The sequence below is a fragment of the Festucalex cinctus genome, chromosome 8 (assembly GCF_051991245.1).
Source record: "Festucalex cinctus isolate MCC-2025b chromosome 8, RoL_Fcin_1.0, whole genome shotgun sequence".
Taxonomy (NCBI): Eukaryota; Metazoa; Chordata; class Actinopteri; order Syngnathiformes; family Syngnathidae; genus Festucalex; species Festucalex cinctus.
In genome coordinates this window covers 21,995,539-22,010,219 of record NC_135418.1, presented here as the reverse complement: position 1 = coordinate 22,010,219, position 14,681 = coordinate 21,995,539, and the positions used below count along the sequence as shown (strand labels likewise).

General features: G+C 41.5%; 1 protein-coding gene across 2 annotated transcripts in view; it reads right to left on the bottom strand.

The window, feature by feature from the left end:
* The window catches only part of syn2b (synapsin IIb), a 65,866-nt gene extending 53,566 nt beyond the window's left edge, over positions 1-12,300 (bottom strand). The window contains exon 1 of one of the 2 annotated variants that reach the window (XM_077528891.1): positions 11,484-12,300. In XM_077528891.1, coding sequence (XP_077385017.1) covers positions 11,484-11,920 — 437 coding nt within the window. In that variant the 5' untranslated portion in view covers positions 11,921-12,300. The remainder of the gene's footprint in view (positions 1-11,483) is intronic. The other variant, XM_077528890.1, reaches the window with a different exon arrangement.
* Positions 12,301-14,681: the final 2,381 nt, after the last annotated feature.

Below are 14,681 nucleotides of genomic sequence, written 5' to 3'. Positions count from 1 at the left end.
AACTAAAGTCTAGCAGGAGAAAAGCTTTATTGCTTTGCCAGCATGGACAATGAATGTACATTAGTACATATTGCAATTTGACTTGTACGCACATATTTTAGCGCCAACCTCTGAAATCTCTAATGAGTATGTTTCCATAGCAACTAGGACAGCAGAGTGTGTCCATGTGTTTGTGATGCTGTTTGATTTGTAATGCTTGTTCATAAAAAGTTTGAAAATACAAAATGTTTTGGTTAATGCTGAGCATGTACTTAAAGATTGTGCTATATTTTTTAAATGGATTTGAGCAATATTCACAAGTCTCAGGAAAAAAAAAAAGGGTCTTAACTGAGTCATAACTGCTTGGTGGTTGTTATAATTACTCAAACAAAATTTTGTCAAATCAGTGGGAATATTCCAAAATAAGTCAATCAATAGTGAGCTAGCAAACAATAGTTAATCAGTTTGTTCAGTGGCATTACAGGAGAAAAATGATTCAACCAATTCTTACTTGGTTGGTTAGTTATTCAACTACTATGTGATTTCAGAAAAAAAAACTTAGATAGTAAGCAGGAATACTCAAAATTAGTCAACCAAGAAGCAGTTTTTTTTTTACTTATTATTTTTTATTAGGATTATTAACTAACTTGTTCACTCGCAGCCATTTTCACAGAAGCAGTCCCGTTCGCTCTCGGCTGTTTTACAGGATTTTGACTGATTTTGCAAGGCCCACAGAATATTGTGTTCTATTGCTATAAAAGCATGGAATCTATCAAAAGAAAGATTAAAGTATCTTCTTTCATTAGGAAAACAAAGTATGTTTCTATCTGTTTCCGTTTTGCAGCAATTAGCATTAGAAGAGAGCTAAGTTTCATCAGTTTTCACAAATCTATTTAAAATTGTAAGTAATTGAGCTTTTTTTTTCTACATGGCCCTGGTTGATCTCCTTTGCTCTGCTGCCACCTGCTGGCCGTTTGTGTAATAACTACCATTTCTGCAACCATTCTTTGCAGTTGAGAGGCTGCATCAGCCTTCTGTATGCTTTAGCATAAAAAAAAACAAAAAAAAACAAACAAACAAACGTATAAATACGTCTTTGGGACACGTAGAACATAAAAAAACGCATTTATTTACGTTATTGGGAGTAAATGAGTTAAAAAAACAAAAACAAAACGTGCAACCACCAGTTTGGCAATTTGCTACAGAAAATGTGCTCAGCAAGAAAGAGTATGCAAAACTACTCAACCAGTAGTTAGTTAGTCAACGAAAAACTACTGTATATGCAACCAAATATAATTCTTAATCAATAGTTAATTTTGTCGAGGGATTTTGTGAAAATACTCATGAATGTCAGTGTCCCGGCGAAAACTCACGTGTGTCGTTTTGGGTCATTGTCACTGCGACGGTGAGACAGAATTTTTCATTTGCCCAAGAAGTGTGGGGGAGTTGAAAGCATTTCAGCCACTGATTTATTAAACAGTCACGATTAAATATGACGTTGACTGAAGCTTTTGGAGCACGGTCCGTTGCACTGGCTGGACCTCATCTGCATAAAATATGAATTGAGACTATTATGATGCAAACGCATCGTGCCTGTCCATCAATGCATCAGTCAGTGAGAAAAGTCACGCAAGCGCATGAGAGAACATGCAAACTCCACACATTAGGGACGGAGCCAAGATTTAAACGCACAACCTGTCGTTTGTGGTTCTAGTTTATTGAGATGCACCATTCAATAACAATCAATTGCTCTTTGTTTGTTTTTAATCCTCAACAAATGTAAAATAACTTCCACGTCTCCTGACAACATTATAAAGTACTTTCAAGTTAGGAGCAAAGGATTACTTGTTGCCATGGTAACATCAGCGGTTGTGAGGCCGATCCGGTATGCTTTATGGCCTTTTTTCGGTATCTGTACGCCTCACGCATGGTAACTGGTTTATCTGCAGAGCGCCCGCACAGAAAGCCAAACGATGCCTCCTTCTTTGTATTGTTACGCCAGAGGTTGCCCTTTCCCACATGTTTTGAACTGTGAAGGGATGGGAGAAAAGGTCAGTGCGTTGATTTAACACTCCTTTACAGTGATTCACTGCAAAGATACCTCAATTTGTCGTTATCGCTAGTCCATCTTACTTGACAGAAGACCTGAGATCCGCCGGAGTCATTTCAATTGCCCTTATAATAAAAAATAAGTAACAGCTTTTGCCTCGGCAAACATATCCAGCCACCACATGTCCGCTATCTCCTTGAGAAGCTATATATAATAGAGGAGAAATGAAGAGGTCTGTCATCCAATTTTCAACAATCGGCAAAAGGTCAGATGGCTCATACTGTAGATTAGATTAAAAAACAAGGGCAATATCTGGCGTGTCTGCTTCCAATGATCTGGTCTAATGATTCTGCTCATTGTTGGATCAACACACTTTGTAATAATTACCAATTGTACCAGTAATAGTGCTTATAATTGCATGATGTGACATATAAAGTCAAATGGTAAAAGCTATAAAATTAGGACTTTGACCAAAAGGTTCTGGAAATGGAACAGTGACAAATGCACACTTGACCACTGGATTAAATCTGCATGTGTGCCTTGTTTGAGTGTTTCAATGTTTTGATCGTCCGCAGTTATGTGGGTGATGATAAATAAAAGGTGACAAAAACAGTTTTAAGTCCTGAAGGCACAATTGTAAAAACAAAATAAAATAATAATAATAATAATAATAATAATAATAATAATAATAATAATAATAATAATAATATTAATAATAATAATAATAAATAAATAAATAATTGCATGCACAAAATTACCTAAAAGGCTAAAGGGAAACAAATAATGGGTAATCCAGCCGTAGCAGACCTTGAGGACAAAAGCGTCAATTGACGCTGATTAGTTAGTAGTATTGACTTAACTGTTGCCAATGCATTCACTAATGACCCGGGCCCTTGGGAGCGAGCAAACAGCCCTGCACAGAATAAATACATGACGTAAGTCGTGCAATTAGCATTGCAGTCTGGTTGAATCTGTTGTTCAGCTGCCATTTATTAAATGCACGGTCAGAAAGCTACATCACTTGATGGAAAGCTCACCTTGTAAATTAACGGAGGGTGTAGCGTGCACTTCACTTCACAAATATGGCACTTTACTGTACTTTAATTTATTTAATTAAATCGCCGGTGTAATAACCTTATTTATTGATTGATAGAATTTTTATTTTTATTATTATTGTTACTATTATCATCATTATTATTATTATTATTATTATTATTATTATTATTATTATTATTATTATTATTATTATTATTATTATTATTATTATTAATTCAATCTCTGGTGTAATAACCTTATTTATTTATTGATTTTTGAGGGAGCCATCCGAAAGGGATCAATAAAGTCAGTCTAATTTCCATCTGTCAATGAAGAATCAGTTCCATTTTGATGCAAAGTGTGGGTTGGAGAATTGTCGTTGTTATAATTGCTTGCAGTGGAGACCAAATGGATCCAAAAGATGGAGCAGAGGAGGGGAAAAATACTGACTGGCAATATGTCTGGGGTATTATCCTCCTCAGGCTCAAAGTCAGCCGGGGTAAGCTCCAGTCAGATAGGCTAATTAAGACAAACGTTACAGAAAATAGATGGCTGGACAATTTGTAATCCCACTTTTGAATACGGTGCATCGTAACCCCCTACAATCTTATCAAGAAAGTTGCAAGTAACATTGCCCCAAAATTCCTGGAACAGCACCGTCTTTGTTGGCAGACAAACATTTCAAACTCTTTTGTCTGCAGGGCAATGAGCGACATCCGCCGTGAAACCTTCAAATGAAATTAGGTAACCAGTTGTTTGGCGCCAATGCGCACAGCAAACGGAATCACTGGTGCTGACGCGGAAACAGCGTAAATCCAACAGAGACAAAAGACGGGTAAAAAGGGGATGTGCGGTCCTGATTTGGGAGAGCAAAGGGAAGAGAACAAATGTGGCCTTTGGGCTGAAACTGCTGAATCACCACGTCTTATCGCATGACTTCATCACTTCCTGAACCCGCAGCGGCAGTCTCCTTCTCTGGAGATGCACACAGAGCAACTGTCGTGATGAAAGGCAACCAGAGGCGGCAAGGGGAAAGGAAGAAGCAGGGTGGGCGTGACGATATAAAAAGGGTGTTTTCCAGACTACCGCCGTATTTTGTTCATCATCCCGCCAGAATCACCTTGAACGTCCCTGGATGCCGTCTATTCCGTCACCCATCAACCCAATGGGCTCGCAGTGTGTTATGTAACCGCTACATCTATGCTAGTAAACGCGCTCATCCCTGCATCTTCCTCCTCTCTTTTCGAAGCAAAATCCAGTCCAATAGCACAGTCGATATTTTTCCCAGTGTGAGTGACTCATAGCTAATTGCTGATATTTAGAGAGAAATATCGGGACCATTGGTGTTTGTTAACTGCGGGCTCAATTTCCTCTTGCAACACAGATTGAATGCCAATGGTTGTCTGTCGAATAGGGCTGTAAAATGTTAAGCAATCTATGTCTGTTGTCGTTATCCGGTTTGATAGATTGCCCAGAGTACTTTGGCGCCGTGGCTAAAAGCTTTTTTTCCGTAAGCGGTGAAATTAAAGTCAAGAATGTCAGAAGAGTGTCGTTACAATCCAAATTCTGCTGCTGGCTGTTTAATATCTCGACTAACCTTTTCAAACTTGGAGGGGATTAAATGTAAGTCACTTTGGGCAAAAGGTGTCTGCCAAGTGAATAAGTCACCCTACAATATTTAAATATAGCACCATGGGATTTAAAGTGAGGTCATTGATTATTGCCAGGCATAAATGATGTTAAATTACAATTAATATTCTTTTTCATTGATTGCACCTATAAAAGGCTGGCAAGAAATGAACAACATATAAGTTTGAGTGCTTAGCAAAGCACGGTTTGGCAAACTGCTCATTTCCCACTGAGTGCTTAAGCTCAGATTTTCCTCTAAACGTGCCTTTTGCGAGTGCATAATCTGCACTATAAACGGGAGGTGTCAACGAAGGATGGCACTAGGCTTGACTGATATTAGGGGGAAAGGCAGTACTCCGTGCAGAATGGGTTACTGTATCTAGAGCTTGTAACAATATGTAGCTAGGTTAAAAACAAAAACAAAATATGTTCCTTTCCCATTTTATTGGTTCTGCCCCAAAACAACCTGATTTCGCTCTTTGTGGTCGCTTCTGCATTTCACGTTTTAAAGGGCGGGTGATTACAATGGAAGTGTTCCTCAAAACCGCTTCCAATCTGGCTCTACAACACCAGGTCAAGGAAGGCCGTGTTGTCACAATCACGTCGTTTGATTGGCTGATAGATGTAGGTTTTTCCGAGTGATGTGGCCAGGAACGCCACATTTTCTGGTTTAAATTAAAAGGGATGTCAACCCAAATATGTTCTATTAGGCCTCCACTAGTTTTAACACAGCATTCTGATTAACATTTCATATTATGTTGGTAGAATATGAGTTAAGTTGCAGCATTCAATGGTTTTTATTAGGGATGGGCGAGTACTGATACCAGGTATCGGGCCGATACCAGCCTTTTTTCAATTACTCGAGTACTCGTGACGCAGACGAGTACAAGCGACAGATGGCAGAGGGGGAAGACGTTAAGTGAGTCCTCCTTGCCTGTAAGTGGCGCTAGCTTGCAGCAGTTTTTCACCAAAACTTCACCGGTTTGGAAATACTTCAAAATTGTGAATCTTAAACTAAAAGAGAGCATTTTTGTGTTTAATTTTGAGCGGTAAGACTTTTGAAGATTGACTGTGCTGTTTTTTTTGTCAAAATTAAAGGAAATGTATTTGTTTAAAAATATCTTTTAGTGATTTTTTTTATTTGTCAAAATATACTACTGGTATCGGCAGTTCGTATCGGTGAGTACTGAGGGTCTGAGTATCGGTATCGGTCTGAAAAAAAGTGGTATCAAACATCCCTAGTTTTTATTGTGGGGGCGGCCATTTTGCCACTTGCCACTTTGCCACGTGAAGTCAAGGCAAGTTTATTTCTATAGCACATTTCATACACAATGCAACTCAATGTGCTTTACACAAGGAAAGACAACACATAAGCATCAACAAACACAGTAGTTAACATTCAGAGGAAGAAGAATAAATAAAAATAGGTTACAAAATTTACGAAAAGAACATACAATGACAATATTAAAACATTATTCAGCAAACTTTAAAACATTTACAATAAGTCTGATAATGACATCAAACAGTTGCTCAGGGCTCAGATAACAACCAATCAGTGCTCAGCTTCAGAACAGAGAAGCTACAAATTCTTGCAAGGTTTTTACTTTCTGTACCTGGATTTGACAACTTTGACACTGTCACATTGTGCAACTGCGATTCATATTATTTAGCCTCAACACCATCAAGTCTCGGCCGCTTGAGAAATCTGTGGCAGAACCCCGCTCACTGCAAGTGGCACAGCTCAGCTGATCAAACCCCAATTGATTGGTGGCTATAGTAGTGGAGAAGCTACAGAGGTCGGGCCAGGCCAAAGCAAAGTAAAAGGAGCTACCCAGCGACATTTTTTCTTCTTTACAGAAAAAGTGACGCCTTTGTGAGGTGCAAGTAGATGGAAAAACTGGAAATTAATTGTGCTATAGCATCAATTAGCCACATTATTTGATGATTTATTTATTTTTATATAATAATAATAATCAAAAAAAGAGTCTTGAGGCGGGGTTTCTAACACGGTTTGTTGTTTTGGAAGTTAAGAGCATGAAAGCCTCATGTGTTGTTCTTTGCCGAGTGGAAAATCAATAACATTACTAAAATGTCTCTGACTCATTTGCCAGAAGCAATGATAAGCTTGAGATTCTATTTATAATCAAGCGGAGCCTTCGAAATCTAAATTGCAGTTCTCTGACATTCCCATTTCTATTTGAATTAAAATCGCCCATCATTCCTTTAAGATCACAGATTTGAAAACAAGCCACTTAATTCAACAAGCACAAATGATTTAAAACATCCGCATGCACAACTGCACTGTAACAGCCGATATTAAAATGTAAATTAGATTTACAACCGAAATCACAACCTTGTGTGTTATTCTAATTAAATATATGCGGCCCCAAAGATTACATAAAAGGAGGCCTGCATAATGTTCAGCCATGTGTTCAAATGTGAAGCTTTTATGGATGCAGGCTGCGGCATGACGGAGTCGTCTCCGATTCGGTCATCGCCACATCATGGGTGGCCGCCATCCAATCATATGCCACCAAAACACTCGCAGCAAGAGACGCAGGATTAACATACTGCAGAGCTGCCATTCACATTCACATTCAAACCAGCGCCGTGTACTGGAATCTCCTTCAATAAAACCTGCAGTCTCACGTGTGCAGAAAATACTGGAGATTGTAAAAGAAGTCATTTCTAATGGAGGTACAGTAACAGGGAAAATTATAACTCTTAAAGCTCAATTGTTTGTTTCTAAGACATGACTACATTACTGTAATGGGGTTTTTCATGTTTTCATTGGCAGTTTCAGTTTTCAATGGCAGAAACCGGTGCACCGTTAAGTACTTGTTCTTTGAAATGTTTTTCAAGATGCTGTAACTAAAGAGGGTGGCAGAGTAGGGCTACAGTAGAGGTTCAATGACATCTTTTTTTTTTTTTTAACTCTTTGACTGCCAAAAACGTTTAATAACGATTAGTAAAATCACGACGTATGCTGCCATAAACGTGAAATGACGTCATCTACGTTTTTTTTGTTTTTTTGTTTTTTTTCGTCAATGGACGGAGCAACGTCTAAATGTAGCGCTGCCCGGTCAATGGGTTGTGGAATCAAAAACACCACCTAACTATGGCCAGCAGATGGCAGCATTGTGTCTCTTTTCAATGGGCTGCTGGTGTATGGAATTACAATGAAATGTAATCGGCGAAATGGCACTGTGAAATAAGGTTGTGGCTTACAATCGGAAATGTTAACAGTTGAACGTTTTTTAGCCCGTTATGAAGTGTCCAGAAGCAATGATGCCGCACACAAATCCTATTGAACGACAAACGCACTCTCCTTTGGTAGTTTAGTGATCCACATAGGACAGAAAATGAGATGAGAGTCCACCAACACATTGGTGCCATTTATTTTGCACCATGGGACCAGTTAGCAGGGCGAAAATAATTACATGGGCCTGTAGTGGTGATGGAAAATAAAATAGTGTGTACATTCATGAAAACAAAACAAGTTGAGCTGTGAAAAGTAGGTCACTGTTGGTGTAGTGGTAAATTCGCCTGACTTCGGCGCAGGCAAGTGTGAGTTCAGCACCCACTCGGTGACAGTACGAGTCTTAATGATTGTCTTTCTCTGTATATGCCCTGCAACTGATTGGTGACCGCTCCAGGATGTTGTCCACCTTTTGCCTGAAGTCAGATGAGATAGACTCCGGCTTAGTGCAGAAAATTGATGGATGGATTGTGAGAGTATTTACACTCGTTAACCCTGCCAAAGCCAAAATGTGACAAAGATGGTTACGCTCCTAAAATATTGTCCAAATCACAGTTTTAGTGATATGCATTTGGAGGCAATATAAGAGTTGTAAGAGGTGGGATGTCACCTGTTTGTAAGCATATTTTTATGGGGGGACCAGATGTGAAGTTTGGCAGGATGGCACTAGGCTTGACTGATATTAGGGGGAAAGGCAGTACTCCGTGCAGAATGGGTTACTGTATCTAGAGCTTGTAACAATATGTAGCTAGGTTAAAAACAAAAACAAAATATGTTCCTTTCCCATTTTATTGGTTCTGCCCCAAAACAACCTGATTTCGCTCTTTGTGGTCGCTTCTGCATTTCACGTTTTAAAGGGCGGGTGATTACAATGGAAGTGTTCCTCAAAACCGCTTCCAATCTGGCTCTACAACACCAGGTCAAGGAAGGCCGTGTTGTCACAATCACGTCGTTTGATTGGCTGATAGATGTAGGTTTTTCCGAGTGATGTGGCCAGGAACGCCACATTTTCTGGTTTAAATTAAAAGGGATGTCAACCCAAATATGTTCTATTAGGCCTCCACTAGTTTTAACACAGCATTCTGATTAACATTTCATATTATGTTGGTAGAATATGAGTTAAGTTGCAGCATTCAATGGTTTTTATTAGGGATGGGCGAGTACTGATACCAGGTATCGGGCCGATACCAGCCTTTTTTCAATTACTCGAGTACTCGTGACGCAGACGAGTACAAGCGACAGATGGCAGAGGGGGAAGACGTTAAGTGAGTCCTCCTTGCCTGTAAGTGGCGCTAGCTTGCAGCAGTTTAACGTTCAACAATTAATTTCCCCACTTTGTTAACTCATTCACGCAGCCATTTTCACAGATGCAACCGACTTCGCTCCAAGCTGTTTTAGTGAATTTTAACTGATTTTGCAAGGCCCACAGAATATTGTGTTCTATTGCTATAAAAGCATGGTCTACCAAAAGAAAGATTAGAGTCTCTTCTTTCATCAGGAAAAAATATATATTTATATCAATTAGTATTAGAATATCGCGAAGATTAATCAATATTCACATTCCTGGTGAAAACACTTGACAAAATAAGCTTGTTGCAGTATGGCCCTGGTTGATCTCTTTACTCTGCTTATACCTGCTGGCCATTTTTTGTATACCATTGCTTTAAGCCACCTCTTCATGTCAGAAGCTTCATCAAAGCGTTTTGTATGCTCTTGCATAAAGAAAAAACAACAACATAAAAACATGTAAATACGTTTTTGGGAGTGAAGGACAAAGTATTAAAAAATGTGTTGGCACGTTTTTGGGTTTGAATGAGTTAAAAGCCCTTATCTCTGCCTCAATGGTAGCAGTGTCATCTAATTATCTGATTGAAGGGTGCTGAGTCACTGTGTTGAAACTCGACACGCTTACAGCTACATTCCACCTTTCACTGAATTATAGACGATAACTAAAAGTGGCTTATTGCCAGGACTTCTGTTATGGCTACAAAACTGTGATTGATTTTGTTTGTTTGTTTGTTTTTAACTTGGACTTTTCCTCCTCCTTTTCTTTGTATTTTAGCCTGTATCAGTCTACATGTTCAAATCACGATATTGATTGTGAATGCTGAAATGGTGAGAGAGAGGTGTGAAGTTTCACACTCTACACTCTTTTCTCCCGTCCCGTTATTTTTGAAAGCATCTGTCGCAGCCCGCGAACTATTCCACATATTACACCAGACGCTGGAGTTGATGTTTAATTGCCTGATTGCAGGATAAAAAGCTGACGCAGTTGAGGCGGCTTATTGCCAGATCTTCTGTTACGGCTGCAATGGGACTATTTTTGCTGGATCTCTGCGTAAAAGAGGCCGTGATTACACTCGCCACTCAGCATGGAGGGATGACTCTATCACAATCTGGCCTTATTGTGCTGTCATGGTGGTGGTCTGTGCTCTACTAAGTGCTCCTTCTTTGACACTGCAAGTAGAACCCTTTACAGCGAGAGTAGTGGTTTCCCGTACTCAGCGATTGATTGGCGACCAGTCATGGGTGCATTCCGCCTTTCTGTCTTAGAAAGCTGGTCCCAACGAGGCGGGCGGGATTAAAAATGGATCGAATCGATATTGTGCAACACGATATCTGCGACATCCATCAAAACACTTTCCCAGAGACGTTCAACAATAACACAATCTCAAACATAACATCACACAATCAATATCCAACAACAAGGCGTACTTTGCGATCCACATACCTTTCATGCGATTTGAAGTGCCAGAAAGCAACCAGGGACTTAGAAACGTTATGACACAACACATCCGTCGAGAGTGATGTTTTATTCAGTGCCTACATGCCCCTTCTATGACAGCGAGTGATGTATGGGCTGTTAGCATAAGGATAACAACCTATTAGCCAACGTGTGCTATCCAGGGGTGAATCACTTACTCACATCTCTCTGACACATGCACATATACACAGGCTGGTGAAAGCACGATACACGTGACCCCCTTGAGAAAAGCTCATCTACGAGGCTTTTTCTATTTTGGGAGCTGATCGGGTGAGTGCAAAATGGAGTACCAACTAAAACGACGAGGATTGCAGTTAGCTTTGCCAGTGGTCAGTTCGTCATATTCCTGCATCAGATTTGAAGAGCATACCACAAACAACTACCTACTGTTAGATTAAGCCTCTTAATGATTAGATGTGTCGCTGTGACACGTCCTGGCTTGGCACCTTTCCATGTACCTGCACTCTGGCGCATTTATCCAGCAGAAACCAGTTAAGACCATCAGGTTACACATTTTCACATGAGCGAGGCTGAGCCGTGTGGGAGGGCGGCCAAGACAGTATAAAAGTAGAGACACATGTTGAATAGATTAGATCCTCTTCCGCTTACTAAGAGAAAGAAGAGGACTCCACAGCTGTGTGAGATGAAATGAGAACATGCAGTCTTCTGGTCATGACTGTTCAGTATAATATTGCGAGCATTAAGATACAAGAACCGGTGAAAGTTCCCATTGGAACTTTACACAACCAGCCCTAAAGGTCACTTACCACTCATGTTGCAGCTCATCAATGACTAGGAGGATCTTAAACTTCTTGGAAAGGGAGGGAGAAGGGGCTGACTGCTCCACAAAGCCGGCGGCGGAAGCCGCCGTCTGCTTGACGGCGTTGGTGATGGAGCTGAAGGAGCTGAAGAACCCGGAGGAACCGCCAGAAGAGGAAGTGGCTGAGGCGGAGGACTGGGCCTGCTGAGGCTGCTGTTGACCCTGCTGGGACGGGCGGCGTTCCTGAGGAGCCGGGGAGCTGACGGGGGCTTGGGTGGGAGACTGGGCAGGTGCCTGGGAGGCGGCGGGACCCTGCTGGGATGGGGACGAGGCGGTCGGGGGAGGGGGCGCAGGTGGGTCCGGCCTCTGGAGGTCTGACATGTAGCCGTTGGGCAGGTTGGACATGAAGCTGCTGTCGGAGAGGCGGCGTCGGAGGAAGTTCATGGCGGCGTTGGGGATTCCTGCTCCTTCTTTTGGTTAGCGGTCGAACGAGAACACGCACGGGCGGGCAGAGGGGGTCACGGCGAAGCGGAGAGGCGAGAATCCGAGGTTGAGTGAAGAATGGCAGAGAGCATATGGAGCAATGGATGGAGGCGATGGACCCAGCCCTGCTCCAGTCTTCAGGAGACTGCTCTCCACGCTGTTGTTCCTCCTGCTGGGCTTCTCACCAATGCATGTGCGTGATTGCGTGTGCGCGAGCGAGGAGTGTGGCGTCGCCCCCTGTGGGTGAGATGCTGCTGCTCTTCCGCCCGTCAAACTATGGCTGCCGCCTCCTGACTTCCTGCAAGCCGAATGAAGGGGATGCTGCTCGCTCGGCTTATCGCGCCCCCTCCCCTCGCACTCACTCCATTGCTCGCCCCTCCTTCTCCTCCTACATCATACACCACTCCTGTATGTGTATGTGTGTGTCGTGCTGCAGCCTGGTTGTGTTGCGTGCCGTGTGCAACCAGTAGAAGGGGTTTCCTCCTTCGCGTGCCATCCATCTTTTAAACATGTAAAACCCCCCACCCACCTTTTCATACATCCAGATGGTTTCTTATTTGCAGTGAAACAGACGTGGCTTGAAAACACCAATGGCAGAAAGCTTACTGTTTTTTTCATAGGATATTGTGTTTTGTATCATCTCTTGCTGAGTCACGGCAGCACATGTGAGTGATGAAAAAGGATGCCAAATCTTTGCCTCGCAGCAGCTATTTGTTGTGGCGTCTCTTTCAGTCGAAAACAAACACTATCTCTGCCTCTGCCTTGCTCTCTCACGCTGCTTATGCCGCTTATTTTATTAGCGTCAGAACATGTGAGGTGCGCAACTTAAATTCTGCAGGCAAAAAGGTCTGGCTGTACAATCGTTGGCTGAGAAATATCAGAAAATGGCAATGATGAATTGGGGTAGCTCGGAGATTGCAATGGAAGAAATCTTCAGATGATCTCTTCTCCACATACACTATGAATGCTATCCTTTTTGTTGGCCATTTTTACGCAGCTTTTCATGCAGTTCACCTCATCTGTTGATGGGTTTCAAAAATTGTTAATCACCCTCCTGAGGTTTGCTCAAAGCTAATAGACACAAAATTGTGCTGAAATGGAACATATGTTCATGAAGAGTAGGGATGGGCTAGTACCGATAACCAGGTATCGGTATCGGGCCGATACCAGCCTTTTTTCAAGTACTCGAGTACTCGTGACGCGGACGATTACAAGCGACCGACGGCAGAGGGGGAAGACGTTAAGTGAGTCCTCCTTGCCTGTAACTGGCGCTAGCTTGCAGCAGTTTTTCACCAAAACTTCACCGGTTTGGAAATACTTCAAAATTGTGAATCTTAAACTAAAAGAGCATTTTTGTGTTTTATTTTGAGCGTTAAGACTATTGAAGAGTGACTGTGCTGTTTTTTTTTTGTCAAAATTAAAGGAAATATATTTGTTTAAAAATATCTTTTAGGTTTTTTTTTTATTTGTCAAAATGTACTACTGGTATCGGCAGTTGGTATTGGTATCGGTGAGTACTGAGGGTGTGAGTATCGGTATCGGTATCGGTCTGAAAAAAAGTGGTATCGAATATCCCTTGAAGAGAAAAGAACACTTGCTTCTATCACATATAAACAAAACAAGGCAGTAAATATTGTGCATGTATGATGATGCTAACAGCCAACATGCTAAACTAAATTAAAAGGCAAGTCAACTAAAAAAAATTCTTTACAACAATGTTTTATGCGGACCCACATGGTAGTCTGAATCATTTTTCATGTGTGGAATATGAGTTAAGCAGCAAAATCCACCCGTTTTTATCCATCTCAAGGGACGGCCATTTTGCCACATTTGTTTTGCAAAATGGCCGCCCCTTGAGCTGGATAAAGATGGGTGAAAAGTAATGCACTAATATCCAGGTTGTAGCAGACCCAGATCCAAACCGCACTAGACTTCCTGGTTTGTGTTGTGTACTGATGCACTCGTTTGGTTATTTGATTCTTCTTTTTTTTATTTTATTTTACATAGAAGTCACCTCATGGGTGCGAAATCTTTTCCCGAGGTAAAATTCCACTGCCGACTGAATGCACCTCATGTCACCACATCTGTCAGAAGAGACGGATCACCCTATTCAAAATGCAAGACAAATAGAAGACAACCTTTGAGACTACACACCAGAATTTTTTCTTTCAATCACAAACTTCCACACCAAAGAAATACCAACATCCACATCTCATGCCTTTTGACAGGCATGACTAATGATGACTGGTGCCCCAGTTAGTTCACATTAGTTGCCAGCGACGTCAGCTGACAAAACAGGGAGAATGCAAAACAAAAACAAAAAAAAATCCAAAAGCTGTCTGACAGTGTTGTTATTCTCACAGTTGTATTTCAAACACACTCCTCAGCAAAACACGCATGCACAGGTTTGCACATTCAAGCCGAGCGAGTGAGAGCGCCCCCAGGTTGTTGTTGGGTGACGCGTGAGGGCACTGCGGTGAGTCACCGAGCTTGCCGTGGTGAACTGAAACGACATCATATAAGCTCCTCCTGGCCTACATGTTTTCATGGCACACATAGAACATTTCCAAACAAGGGTTATATAATAATGAATTCAAGCAAGCAAGTCGACAGTTGGCTGTCAAAGCAAAACATGGCCTAAATTTAGACCGTGTTCACTCGAAAGCTGGAGCTAGTGCTTGCTTAGTTGTCGTGACAAAGATTTTCTATGCTGCTATATTAG